Source organism: Myotis daubentonii, chromosome 5, assembly GCF_963259705.1.
Source record: "Myotis daubentonii chromosome 5, mMyoDau2.1, whole genome shotgun sequence".
NCBI lineage: Eukaryota > Metazoa > Chordata > Mammalia > Chiroptera > Vespertilionidae > Myotis > Myotis daubentonii.
In genome coordinates, this window is record NC_081844.1 from 108,293,527 (window position 1) to 108,305,683 (window position 12,157).

The window sequence follows — 12,157 nt, forward strand, 5'->3', positions numbered from 1 at the left end:
GTGTAAGATGGTTTTATTCAGTAATACTGAACTGAAAACTGTCTCTTAGCACCTTTTTTACCTCGGCATTGTCCACATCTTTGTGATTCAGGGTCCAGGTTTGTTTGTTTATCCTCACGAGAGGATATTTTTTCCCTTGATTTTTAGAGTGGAAGGGAGGGAGGAGGTGGGAGAGAGAGAGAGAAAAAAAAATCAATGTGAGAGAGACACATGTTTGGTTGCCTCCCGCACACACCCCTACTGGGGGCTGGGGATCAAACCTGCAACCCAGGTATGTGCCCTTGACTGGGAATTGAACCCAAGACTCTTTGGTCTGAAGGCCGACACTTAAAGCACAGAGCAAAACCGGTCCTTTTGAACAACAACAAAAAAAAAACTTTAAAAAATTTTGGCATTTTTTTTAACTTGAATGGAAATGCCTACAGTTAATTAGTGATACCATAAGGAATAACTAGTTGTGAGCTTCATTTATTATTGATAATACTCTGCTTTCATTTTCACTAGTAATCAAAATGGTTGCATTTTAGCCTTAATCTACTAATCAATGAAAAAAGAAGATGAATAATTAATGTCAAACTTACCTCACCTGATATAATAGCTTGTAGAAAACTTTTAATCTTTTTAATGCTGTATTTTACATTTGGGTGTAAATAAAACAATCACTTGTGATCTGTATATGGATGTGAAATTGATCAGTTATCCCTGTGTGATATATAATTGGTAACCTTGAAGAAATGGCCGTTGTCCTTTAGCTAAATAAGAGCAGCACATTAAAATCCAACTCGGGAAACAGTGGCTCTTCATCCAAATCCTGTCCTTCGTTTAACTTGATGTTCCTAGTGTGCAGCAGGCAGGCTGGCTTAGTTTAATCGCTACTCAAAATGAAACGGTAAGAAACATCCCATTTGCTCTCCAAGTCGATTTATCAGTCTGCATGGCACCCTGACATGACGTTTAGTTATTTAGTTACCATTTTCAGAGAACACCTCTACTCCACAGCACCCTGCGCACTGAGGACTAGGTCACTGATACCCTTTGCTTTACCTCTCTGCCTCGCTGAAAAGACTTGAGCTTAAAATAGCCAGGATATTTTATTTGTAAAGCATTTCTTACATGCAGGTTAGGAATTAACTCACATGTCCGTCATACAGGGCGTATTGGTTTCCATGCATTCTTCCCTCGCACCTTAAGTCATCCCTTTCTTAAAAGAAAAAGGAAGAGTGCTTCGTGTTGCCATCTTTAGCTACCTTATGTCACTTTTCTCTTATTGCTAAACTTCCTCAATAAGTGGTTCGTCCAACTTTATCCGCTCTGCACCATCCCTCCCTTCCAGCCCACTTTCTACCAGAAACCGGGAGGCTGGAAGGAATCTAACACTGAGTCTTGTGTGTGCCTTGCTCTTGGCGCCTTTCCCGTGTTAGGACACTTAATCCTCTCACCTTGGGTTGCCAAGTGTCCAGCACTGAGCCCACATAGTCTGGGATTGTAGCTTCTTGTTTGGCAAAAGGAAAATTTTGTAAACAAAAATGTCCCTTGTTTAAAAAAATAAATCTTGTTTGTGGTTCAGGATCCTCTGAGACCGGACCTCTGTGTTAGTAAACCTTGGTTAACTGAAAGCTGCCAGGAATTTGCTCCTGAAAACTCTGAGTTGGATACAGCTCCGTGTGGGTGCCAGTCCTGCCTGAGGGGCTCACTTTGCGGGGTGCCGGGCGCCCGCACTCCAGGAGCTGCCTCACCAAAGCCTCTCTCTTCATCTGAAAGTAGTTGTTTCAGTGGCGGAGAAAAGGATGGCAAGGTGACGGCCAGGCATTCAGGTTCAACAAAACTAATTTTCTCATAGGAATTTCTGCAACAAATATCGTATTTATTATAGAAATAATAAAAGTGCGATATTTGTTATGAAATAAAATCCAGTACGACAGACGCCACCTTCGGATGGGTCAGGCTTTTGCTGGAGTCTCTTGTCCTGCTCTCTGTCACTGTTCTTTACGTCCCTTTTCACTGCAATGACCCCTTCATTTATTTGTTCAATATACTTACTTATTGACTGGACTTTTAAGGCCTGTGTAGGCCAGACAGGGGCACAAGATCGCTAAGAATCAGATGGAGTTCTTATCCATTGCAGCTTCCAGAAACATTCAGACACACATGTGCTGTCCCCCAAGCAGGTGCTGGCTCCTACTCACTCTAGTTGCAGATGGCTGCTGCGATGTTTCTTTTGTTATTGTTGTTAATTAATAGACTTTATTTTTTTAGGGCAGTCATAGATTTATAGAAAATTGAACAGAGCTTACCCAGAGTTTCCACACACTCTGCTCTCTCCCCACTCAGTTTTCCTATTTGTAACATCTTGCATTGCTGTGTTACGTTTGTTATAGATAAGAACCAATCTTGATACATCAGCAACTAAAATCCATAGTTTACATTAGAGTTTACTCTTTGTGTTCTATGAGTTGTTGGTTTTTTTTTTTATTTTTTGTTGTTTGTTTTTTAAATAGTTTATTGATTTTGAGAGAGAGAGAAACATCAATGTGAGAGCAAAACATGGATCGGCTGCCTCCTGCATGTCCCCCTCCTGGGATCAAGCCCACAACTTTTGGTGCATGGGATGACGCTCAACCAGCTGAGCCACACCAACCAGGGCTGTGTTCTATGAATTTTGACAAATGTTTAATGATATATCTACCATTACAATATCTACTCCTCACTCCCCCCCACACCCTTGGCAACTACTGATCTTTTTACTGTCTCTAGTTTTGCCTTTTCCAGAATAATATCATATGTAATACTAGAGGCCCAGTGCACCAGTGCATGATGGGGGCCAGGGAGGGATGCAGGAGGTTGGCCAGCCGGGGAAGGACCGCAGGAGGGCTCAGGGCGTGTCTGGCCCGTCTCGCTCAGTCCCAATCTGCTGGACCCCAGCAGCAAGCTAACCTACTGGTTGGAGCATCTGCCCCCTGGTGGTCAGTGCATGTCATAGCGAGCGGTTGAGTGGCCTTAGCATATCATTAGCATATTACACTTTGGTTGAACGGCCAACCGGTTGACCAGACATTGAGCATATTAGGCTTTTATTATGTAGGAGGTAGCCTTTTCAGACTGGCTTCTTTCATTAAGCAATGTGCACTTCAGCTTCCTCCATGTCTTTTTGTGACGTAATAGTTTCTTTTTCACTCCTGAATAATATTCAATTGTACAGATGTACCACGGTTTGGTTATCCATTCATCTTGGTTGCTTTCAGTTTTTGGCAGTATGAATAAAGATGCTATAAACATTCATATATAGGTTTTTCTGTGGACATAAGATTTCAGGTGACTTAGATAATGGTAAGACTATTTACCTTCCTAAGAACCTGCAGGTCTGCCTTGCCTAGTGGCTGCACTGTTTTGCATTTCTGCTAGCAATGAACGTAAGTTCTATTACTCCACATCCTCACCAGCATTTGGTGTTGCCTGTTTTCTGGATTTTAGCCATTCTGGTAGGTGAGTGGGGGCATTTCATTGTTGTTTTCATTTCCAGTTCCCATTGGCGTATGATGCAGAGTATCTTTTCAAATGTTTATTTGCCATCTGTATGTCTTGTTTTGGTGAGATATCTGTTCAGATCTTTTGCTCTTTTTTAACTGAGTTGCTTGCTTCCTTATTGTTGAGTTTTAAGGGTTCTTTACGTGTTTTAGATACAAGTCTTTTATCAGTTGTGTACTCTATTTTCCCCCTATCTGTGACTTGCCTGCCATACTATCTTATTCTTTCTCTTTCAGCCTTTCTGGGTCCCTATATTTAAGGCCTCATCTAAGCAGGATAGAGTTGGGTGTTGTTGCTTTTTTTTAACCCTAACAATCATCGTCTTTTATTTGGACTGTATTGTCTATTTACTTACATTTTTTGCTTTCTACTCTCTGTCCTACGTTCATTTCTTCTCATTCTCTTTTTTAAGGGCAAGAAGAAACTAGCTTGGTAATTAGGCATTTGATCCTTTCAGGTGTACCCTGGAGGTGTTAGCACGTGTCCTTTCTTATCAAAGTCAGATGTTAGTGGCACTGCACTTTCACCTCAGACAATGAGGGGACTTTAGGACACTACGTAACCCTTTTGTGTAGCTCCTGTGTGTCCCATTTGTCTTCATCAAATGGGATACATGGTGATGACTGGCAGAATAAGTATAGTCTCCGTGCAAGGCGTCAGTGAGGACTGTGGTACTGCAGTGGGTAAGGCAGAGGCCCGACTTTTGGAGGAACGGTCAGTGATGCTCCCCTACTCTTGGCATTACCCCTCCATGCACATTGTTCACTGGGACGTGTCGGCACCGACCAGAGGACTGGTTTTATATAGCCCCTGGAGCTGTTCTTAGGTTGCAAAGCCTTTCAAGTGAGGTCACAGGTTCATGACATAATTGGCCTCTCAGCCTGGGTGGGTGACTAACCCTTGCACTACCTACTTGTGTAGTTTACTTTTACTTCCATTGTATTTTCTCCTCTCATTTGAGATTTGGAAAATAGTCAGGAAAAGTGGATCCTTTCTTCAGTAACATTTTTGGTCATTCTACGTAATCCATGCAGTGTAACTTTAGGCCAGGCTGGCTTCTACGCTGTCGTTTCATTGTCTGCTTCCACTTGAAGTAACATGGAGGCCGTAGTGTGTGAGTCGGTCATTGCTCTGTGCTTTCTTAAAATAATAAATGTGCTCTGATTACCCGTGGCCAAATATAAACGGAAAATAACATGCATGGCTTTATATTCACGTGTTCTGTGCTATTCTGGTCCATTAGTGTCCCCATTCCGTTCCTCTAAATTTCTACTGTAACTTGATGAAGAATTATCTAGTTGAAGATATATTAATAGTCCAATGACTAATCTGTATTTCAGATGAAAACTATGTGTTTATACCAATACTCTTTTTATTATTATTATTATTATTATTATTATTATTATAGGAGAGAGAGAGGCTTTGGTTTGTTGTTCCACTTATTTATGCATTCATTGGTTGATTCTTATATGTGCCCTGGCTGGGGATCGAACCTGCAACCTTGGTGTATTGGGATGTTGCTCTAACCAACTGAGTACCCGGCCAGGGCCTATACCAATACTTTTAAAAAATTTTTTATGTAACTTTATTTTAAGTTCATACTTCCTATTGTCTAAATATATACTTTCAGACAATATTGTCCCCAAAATGTTGGACATATTTGTTCAAAGTTCCTAAAATTCGCCATTATATGAATTTCAGGGAAAAATGAGTGGTAGATATTGACTTTTAATTATGTCAAGTTCATGATTTTAAAATAGCTATATTAACTTAAATTCCTTTAATATTGCCATTTAAGAACATAATATACTCCGACTTAGTCACATGACTGTACCTACTATGAGTTTCTTCTCAAAATGTGACTCAAAACCTAAAAGGGAAAAAAAGTAAATGGTTGATTTGTTACACGCTGTGCTGTGATTTCTGGGATCAACACGTTAATTCCTTTTTGGGTGTGTGTGTTTAGTTCTGTTCCATTAGAATCTGGGCTGTGCTTTCTCAACTCCACCCTCTTTTTTAAAAAAATATTTTTCTTAAATGTAATTTATGAAAAAGTAGGTTACAGGGCTAAGAGTAAACAAACGTGTGTGATACCACATTTCAGACATAAAGCAACACGTAGTACCTAAGAATAAACTTCTGTAGATTAAACATGAAGGCCGTTTTCATGTTCTGTTTCAAAATACACTGTTGGCAGCTCGCATGGTCACAATAAAGATGTTTTCTGACCCTTTTTATGACCGAGCACTCCATGGCTGCTGCTGTGAGGCTGGCATTTAAATCCCACAAGCTGCAAGGGACAGGAATAACAAGGGCAGGGGCAGGTGTTTGGTTCCTGCCCACAGAGTGAATGGGCTTTTCACTAAACCTTTTGAGCCTTCCTTCCCCCTCCCCCACACCCCGCTGCCTGCTGGGAGGAACTGTGGGCAGGAGGCCGAGAGTGCTGAGGTGGGTGCTGGGAGCCAGGGGGGTGCGGGGAGCAGGGCCTTCGCCAGAGCGCAGTGCAGCAGTGCCCACACTGGCACAGACTTCTGTTTTGGCAGCTCACTTCTCAGAGATCTACGTTATATATAGAAATAAAGTTCCTGACAGTACGAACAAATGCGAATGCCTTGATTCTAGTTTAAATCACTCTGACTGATTTAAGCCAAGTTGTTTTTAGACTTTTTTATTTTTTTAAGTAGATCTGATTTGCCAAGAGTAGAGTGTTTGATTTTCAAGTAGTGGAGGTGGGCTTTTGCTGTTGTTTTCTTTATCTGCCGCCAAGAGTTACTTATGTGTTTAACACAGATGTGAAAGTTACGTGGGTTGTTGCACTATCTGAAATGACCAAATGATATAAAGTGACATGGATGTAATTATATTCTTGGTCACGTGAGGGCTTCCTTTGTGAAGAACTCTGTTCCGTGTTGAGCTCCACGAGAACTTAATTATGGGGTAAATGAGGGGTGTAGAGCGGGCACTTGGATTACTTGGCGTGGTGGACCCGTGGGTGCTGGGGATGAGTCTGCCCTCACTCTCCAGCAGGCTGTTCTGTTAGGGGCTCCTTAGGGACTACAGGCTCTGCACCTGTAACCTCATCAGGTCCTGCCTTACAGGAGGTTCTCTGCCCCCCACCCGCCCCCATGGTCGGACCACTGTCATTGTAAGCAGAGCTGTGCAGGCGGGCTTCCTGCTGAGGATTGGTTCATCTGGGACGCCTTGGGGAGGGAACTGTGACCTTTGCATTTGGAAAGACCCCTGGCACCTGTGAGGAAGAAGATCAAAGAGAATAAGCTGGGAGGCCAGAGTAATGATAAGAGCTTGGCGGGGGCACCCTTAGAGGGCCACGTGGCAGGTTGGACTGGGGGACTCCTCTTCCTCCTCTGGTGGAACATAGGAAACGTGCTGTTCCCACGTGCCTTCTCTCCGGGGCAGGGAAGGGCTGGCACACTTGTTACCCAAGGTAGCAGGATGAGTAGGGGCCATGGTTTCACCCTAGAAGTAGCCCAAGTGATGACCCCCCATGCACAAGGGAATGCGTCTTTGGCACTGGGTATCACACAGGTGTGCCCGGCTGGCTGGCAGCCACGATCTGGGGTTAGAGAGCGGGTGAGTTCACTTTTAGACATGTTGAATGTGCGGTGCCTAACAGGACATTCGAGTGGACATGTTCATTTCTGAGTCTGAAGATGAAGGAAAGGCTGGGCCAGCCCTTTGAAAGTTGATGTCTTACAATGTTTTGAGAACAGGGCCTGGTGGAGTCATCGTGTGGAGGTGTGGCCGAAGTCCTAGTCCAGTCGGTGTTCTTTTCTCTCCCCACATACTCCCTCATCCATAGCCTGTCATTTCCCCCAGAGAACTGTGGGTGACCTGCCAGCACATTTAATCGCTTGGTCTAGTCTGGGGGTTGTCCATGTGGTTTTTGGTTTTCCCAGCTCTTAGCTATCAGACTATTTGATAAGCTGGCAGAGAGAGGCCCTCATTCATCTTCATCAGAGTTAGGAGCAGAGATGTGCATGCAGCCGTGAGCGGCCATGAGCAGCGGGAGATGTGCTTTCCAAGCAGGTGCTCGTCCCGCTGCTCTTTGGAGTAAGCCCCCTTGTCCTGGGACATTCTGTCACGTGCGATGGTCCTTAGAATGGACAGTGTCCCAGGAGACGCGAGGCAGAGCACTGTCCCGCCCGCTGTGGGTTTCCACAGCATTCATATCTTCCAGAATGAAATGAGAACTAATGTGAGAAACCAAAAAAGCTTTTATCTTTTCTGACTGATAGAAACTCAGACTGCTCTAGGGAGTAGATAAAAATAAGGCATTTGTTCCTATAGTTAGTCACTATAATGACCAAGAGAACCCTTTTTAAGAGAATTTAAAATTAAACCAGATAAGTTGAGCGCAGGGAATGAACAAATATAGAAAGAACAGGTGAGTTTTAAGACAGAGCTGGCGTTCTTTTGAGGGAAGGGAATTGTAGAGTGAGTTTGTGACCAGCTGCGTCCCCTGGTGCCCATCCCATCATGGGGCACGGTCAGCTGTCTGAGTGTCTGGAACGGATGCCCACGGGTTCTGGGGACAGCAATGGACTGTGAGGCACTTTTTTACTTCCTTCCCCTCTTTACAATACCACACAATGGCTTCCCCCCCTAACTTGTCTGGTTTTGTTCTCAGGCCACGTTCTCATAGAGATTTCAAGTACCCACCAGAAACTTGATGAGAGTTTTAGAGAAAATGTATGTGAACTCTTTTTCTATTTTTACAACATGTATTTCTTTTTAAATTTTATTTTGCTTAACATCTCAAATCTGATATGAATATTTTTATTTCCTTTTGTTAACAGTTCAAAGCATTCCACAAAGAGATTATACATGAGCTGGAGAAGAAGACAGAACTTGATGTAAAATACATGACCGTGAGTACTCAGCGTTGCTCTGCCTCCGTGGTGGAGGCAGGCGCCGGCACGGGGCCTGGCTGTCCAGGAGGCTGCACTCACTTGACTCTGAGCCTGACTCAGCAGCAGACATGGAGGGAGCTTGTGTTGAGGGTGTGCACAGTGCACAGACAGTTCATTTGAGGCTGAGTGGGCTCGTTTCTGCTAACACTCAGGATCCTTATTGAAAAGCATAGAAAAAACACTGCGAGGAAGCCTGCTGCTTCTGGAAGCCTGGCCCCCATGCCCACACACGTGCTGGCGACAGCTGCATCTGTGTCCGAGCAGTGTGGCCCTCACAGCCGGCTCCGTGGGACGGGGCGTAGAAGAGCACCGTCTGGGCGCCAGGTCTGATGGCAGGGGCCGCTCCTGCATGGACCTCTTGCCGCCACCTGGTGTTGTCGGTTCCAGCAGTTTCCTCCTTCCTGGTCCTGCCCGGCACACAGGGCTCTTCCCATTTCCCCCGACTGCCACCCAGAGCCCCCTTTCTTCTCACCAAGACCCTGTGCGGCAGTAAGCCGTGCTCAGAGGAAGGCGCAGGACCAGCTGGGGCTGCGGAGTGGGGTGTGATGCCAAGCACCTTGCATCCCTACAGAAACTCCAAAATGTGGGAACGAACTCATATTATCCTCACTGTACAGATTAGAGGGCAGAGGACCTTAGAGAAATTAAGTAATTGCTGAAGTCGCACAGGAAATGAGGGAGGAACCCAGAATTTTAACCTAGGTCTGTCAGGCTCCAATAAACTGTTGTACAGCTCCCAAATGACGGGAGTTGATTGTACTTCTTCAGTCTCTTTCTTGAAATCGTAAGTCATAAAACAGGAACCTGGGATCTAATATTGTTGACTTATTCTCACCAAAGTACTGACCACCCAGTGTCCAAACACCCTGGAGTAAAGAAGGAACAAGAGAAAGAAAAGACGTTGTCTCCTGAGAGCTGCCCTCTGGTCAAGAGCCCCTCATATAAACAGAACTTTAGGACAAAGCATCAAACCTTAAAGTTGAAGGGAGGGGAAGCGTGAAGTGAGGGTGTGTAGGACCATGGCCCGGAGAGGGTGGTGTGAAGTGAGGGTGTGCAGGACCACAGACCAGTGAGAGTGTTGTGAAGTGAGGGTGTGTAGGACCATGGCCAGGGGAGGGTGGTGTGAAGTGACGGTGTTCAGGACCACGGACCAGGGAGGGTGGTGTGAAGTGAGAGGCAGACCGGCCACACCCAGTGAAAATGGTGGCAAAATAGCTGCCTTCGGGTTTGTATGGTGCTGCTATAGTGAAATAAGTACAACGTTTAACTTGCAGGCCACTCTCAAAAGATACCAAACAGAACACAGGAATAAATTAGATTCTTTGGAGAAATCTCAAGCTGAATTGAAGAAGATCAGAAGGAAAAGTCAAGGAGGACGAAATGCAGTCAAATACGAACACAAAGAAATTGAGGTAAGCTCTTCAGCATGACTTTGTTTTGTTGGTGATGATTTATAGTTTGCGGAAAGTGTTTACTGCAGTTAGCCCTTCATCCGCTTACGGCTGAGCTGCTGTTGAAGTTAAGAGTGAGCGTCTGACTTCGCATTGTGAGCTGCTGTGGGCTTTTCCAGGGTGAAGCATGCTTAGTCAGTGGCCTCCTAAAAACATGGGCATTTCCTGCCCACTCAGGGAGGTAAGCACTGTTACCCCCATTTTACAGATGGGGGGGGGGCTTAAGTCATATGGTTGACACTTCGATTTGAACTCAGACTTTCTGGTTCTAAAGCAATAGGCTCTTCTCCCTGGAGTACAAAGCGATACTTTGTGCGAACTGCCCCCTGGAATGTAAGGCCTTTGGCAGCTTCTCTCACAGAGGAGTCAGGGATCTTGATAAAGATGATGCTATCTGCTCGGGCCAGGTTACAACTTAGTTATTTTATGTAACGTTTATCTGTGTTTAGTAGTTACTCCTTTATCCAAATAAACCGAGTATAAAGATGGCAGAAGATAAATGCTGGGCTGAGCAGCTGCTTGATTCCTCCCATCATACTGCATAACTGCTCCTTGCTTTCCTAGTACATAGAAACCGTCACCTCTCGCCAGAGCGAGATCCAGAGGTTCATCGCGGAGGGCTGCAGAGAGGCGCTCCTGGAGGAGAAGAGGCGCTTCTGCTTCCTGGTGGACAAGCACTGCAGCTTCGCCAGCCGCACGCAGCACTACCACCTGCAGGTGCGGGCGGCCCGCTGTGTCCCGTGTATTGGTTTTATGTCGCCTTTAAATGCCCTTGAGATGCTTTTAAAGGCAGTTCCACACAAGCCCCAACACAGAGCAGCAGACCTGTTTTGCCAATGAGATTTCAAACAGTTTTTGGCCAATTTGAAAATTTAACTTTTAGACATTTATAGACATACTAGAGGCCCGGTGCACAAAAATTTGTGCACTCAGGGGGGAGGGGAGCGTCCCTCAGCCTGGCCTGTGCCCTCTCGCAGTCTGGGACCCCTCGAGAGATAACAACCTGCTGGCTTAGGCCTGCTCCCGGGTGGCAGAGGGCAGGCCTAATCCCTAGGTGCAGCCCCTGGTTGGGCTCAGAGCACGGCCGATTGGGGAGTTGGGGCGCCGCCCCCTGTCATGCACAGAACAGGGCGGATTGGGAGGTTGCGATGCCACTCTCAGTCACGCTCAGGGTAGGGCCGATTGGGGGGTTGGGGCACCGCCCCCTGTCACACTCAAGGCAGGGTCAATGGGGAGGTTGCGGCGCCACCCCCTGTCACGCACAGAGCAGGGTCAATCAGGGGGTTGGGAGCTGCCCCCTGTCACGCACAGAGCAGGGCCCATCAGGGGGTTGGGGAGCTCCCCCCTGTCACAGAGCAGGGTCAATCAGGGGGTTGGGGCGCTGCCCCCTGTCACACACAGAGCAGGGCCGATGGGGGTTGGGGCGCCGCCCTCTATCACGCACAGAGCAGGGCCGATCAGGGGGTTGGGGTGCCGCCACTCTCACACTCAGGGCAGGGCCGGTGGGGGGGTTGGGGCGCCACACCCTGTCACACACAGAGCTGCAGGGCGATCAGGGGGTTGGGGCGCTCCCCCCTATCAGGCACAGAGCAGGGCCGATCAGGGGGTTGGCGTGCCTTCCCCTGTCAGGAACAGAGCAGGGCCAATAGGGAGGCTGTGGCCCCGCCCCTTGTCACACACAGAGCCGCAGGGCGATCAGGGGGTTTGGGCGCTGCCCCCTGTCACACTGACCCTGGCGCCTGGAGGCCTCGCGGCTCCACTGATCCCGGTGCTGGGAGGCATATTACCCTTTTACTGTATAGAATAGAGGCCTGGTGCATGGGTGGGGGCTGGCTGGTTTGCCCTGAAGAGTGTCCTGAATCAGGGTGGGGGTCCCCACTGGGGTGCCTGGCCAGCCTGGATGAGGGGATGATGGCTGTTTGCAGCTGGTCACACACCCTTCAGGGTGGGGGTCCCCACTGGGGTGCCTGGCCAGTCTGGGTGAGGGGCTGAGGGCTGTTTTCAGGCTGGGGGTGACTGAAGCTCCCAACTGCTCCTTTTTTTCTTCTTTTATTTTTTTTTTTATCCTGGGCCAGCTTTAGCTCTGGCTCCAGCTCTGAGGCCTCTGCTGCTGAAAGAAGGTATCTGGTTTAGGTTCTATAATCGAAACAATGTATAACTCTAGCTCTGAGATCCCAGCTCGCTGAAAGCAGGTTTCTGGGGTTTTGTTTAGCTTCTATATTTGTTACAATGTTTCTTAAACTGCAGGCT

General features: G+C 46.7%; 1 protein-coding gene across 6 annotated transcripts in view; it reads left to right on the plus strand.

The window, feature by feature from the left end:
* BAIAP2L1 (BAR/IMD domain containing adaptor protein 2 like 1) overlaps window positions 1-12,157 on the plus strand; it is a 74,970-nt gene that overhangs the window by 41,735 nt on the left and 21,078 nt on the right. For all 6 annotated transcript variants that reach the window (XR_009453138.1, XM_059699276.1, XM_059699272.1 and 3 more), the window contains 4 exons: window positions 8,174-8,235; window positions 8,343-8,414; window positions 9,731-9,868; window positions 10,472-10,624. Coding sequence is in view for 5 of the 6 variants with exons in the window: in XM_059699276.1 (XP_059555259.1) it covers window positions 8,174-8,235; window positions 8,343-8,414; window positions 9,731-9,868; window positions 10,472-10,624 (425 nt within the window). In the remaining variant the exon portion in view is untranslated. The remainder of the gene's footprint in view (window positions 1-8,173; window positions 8,236-8,342; window positions 8,415-9,730; window positions 9,869-10,471; window positions 10,625-12,157) is intronic.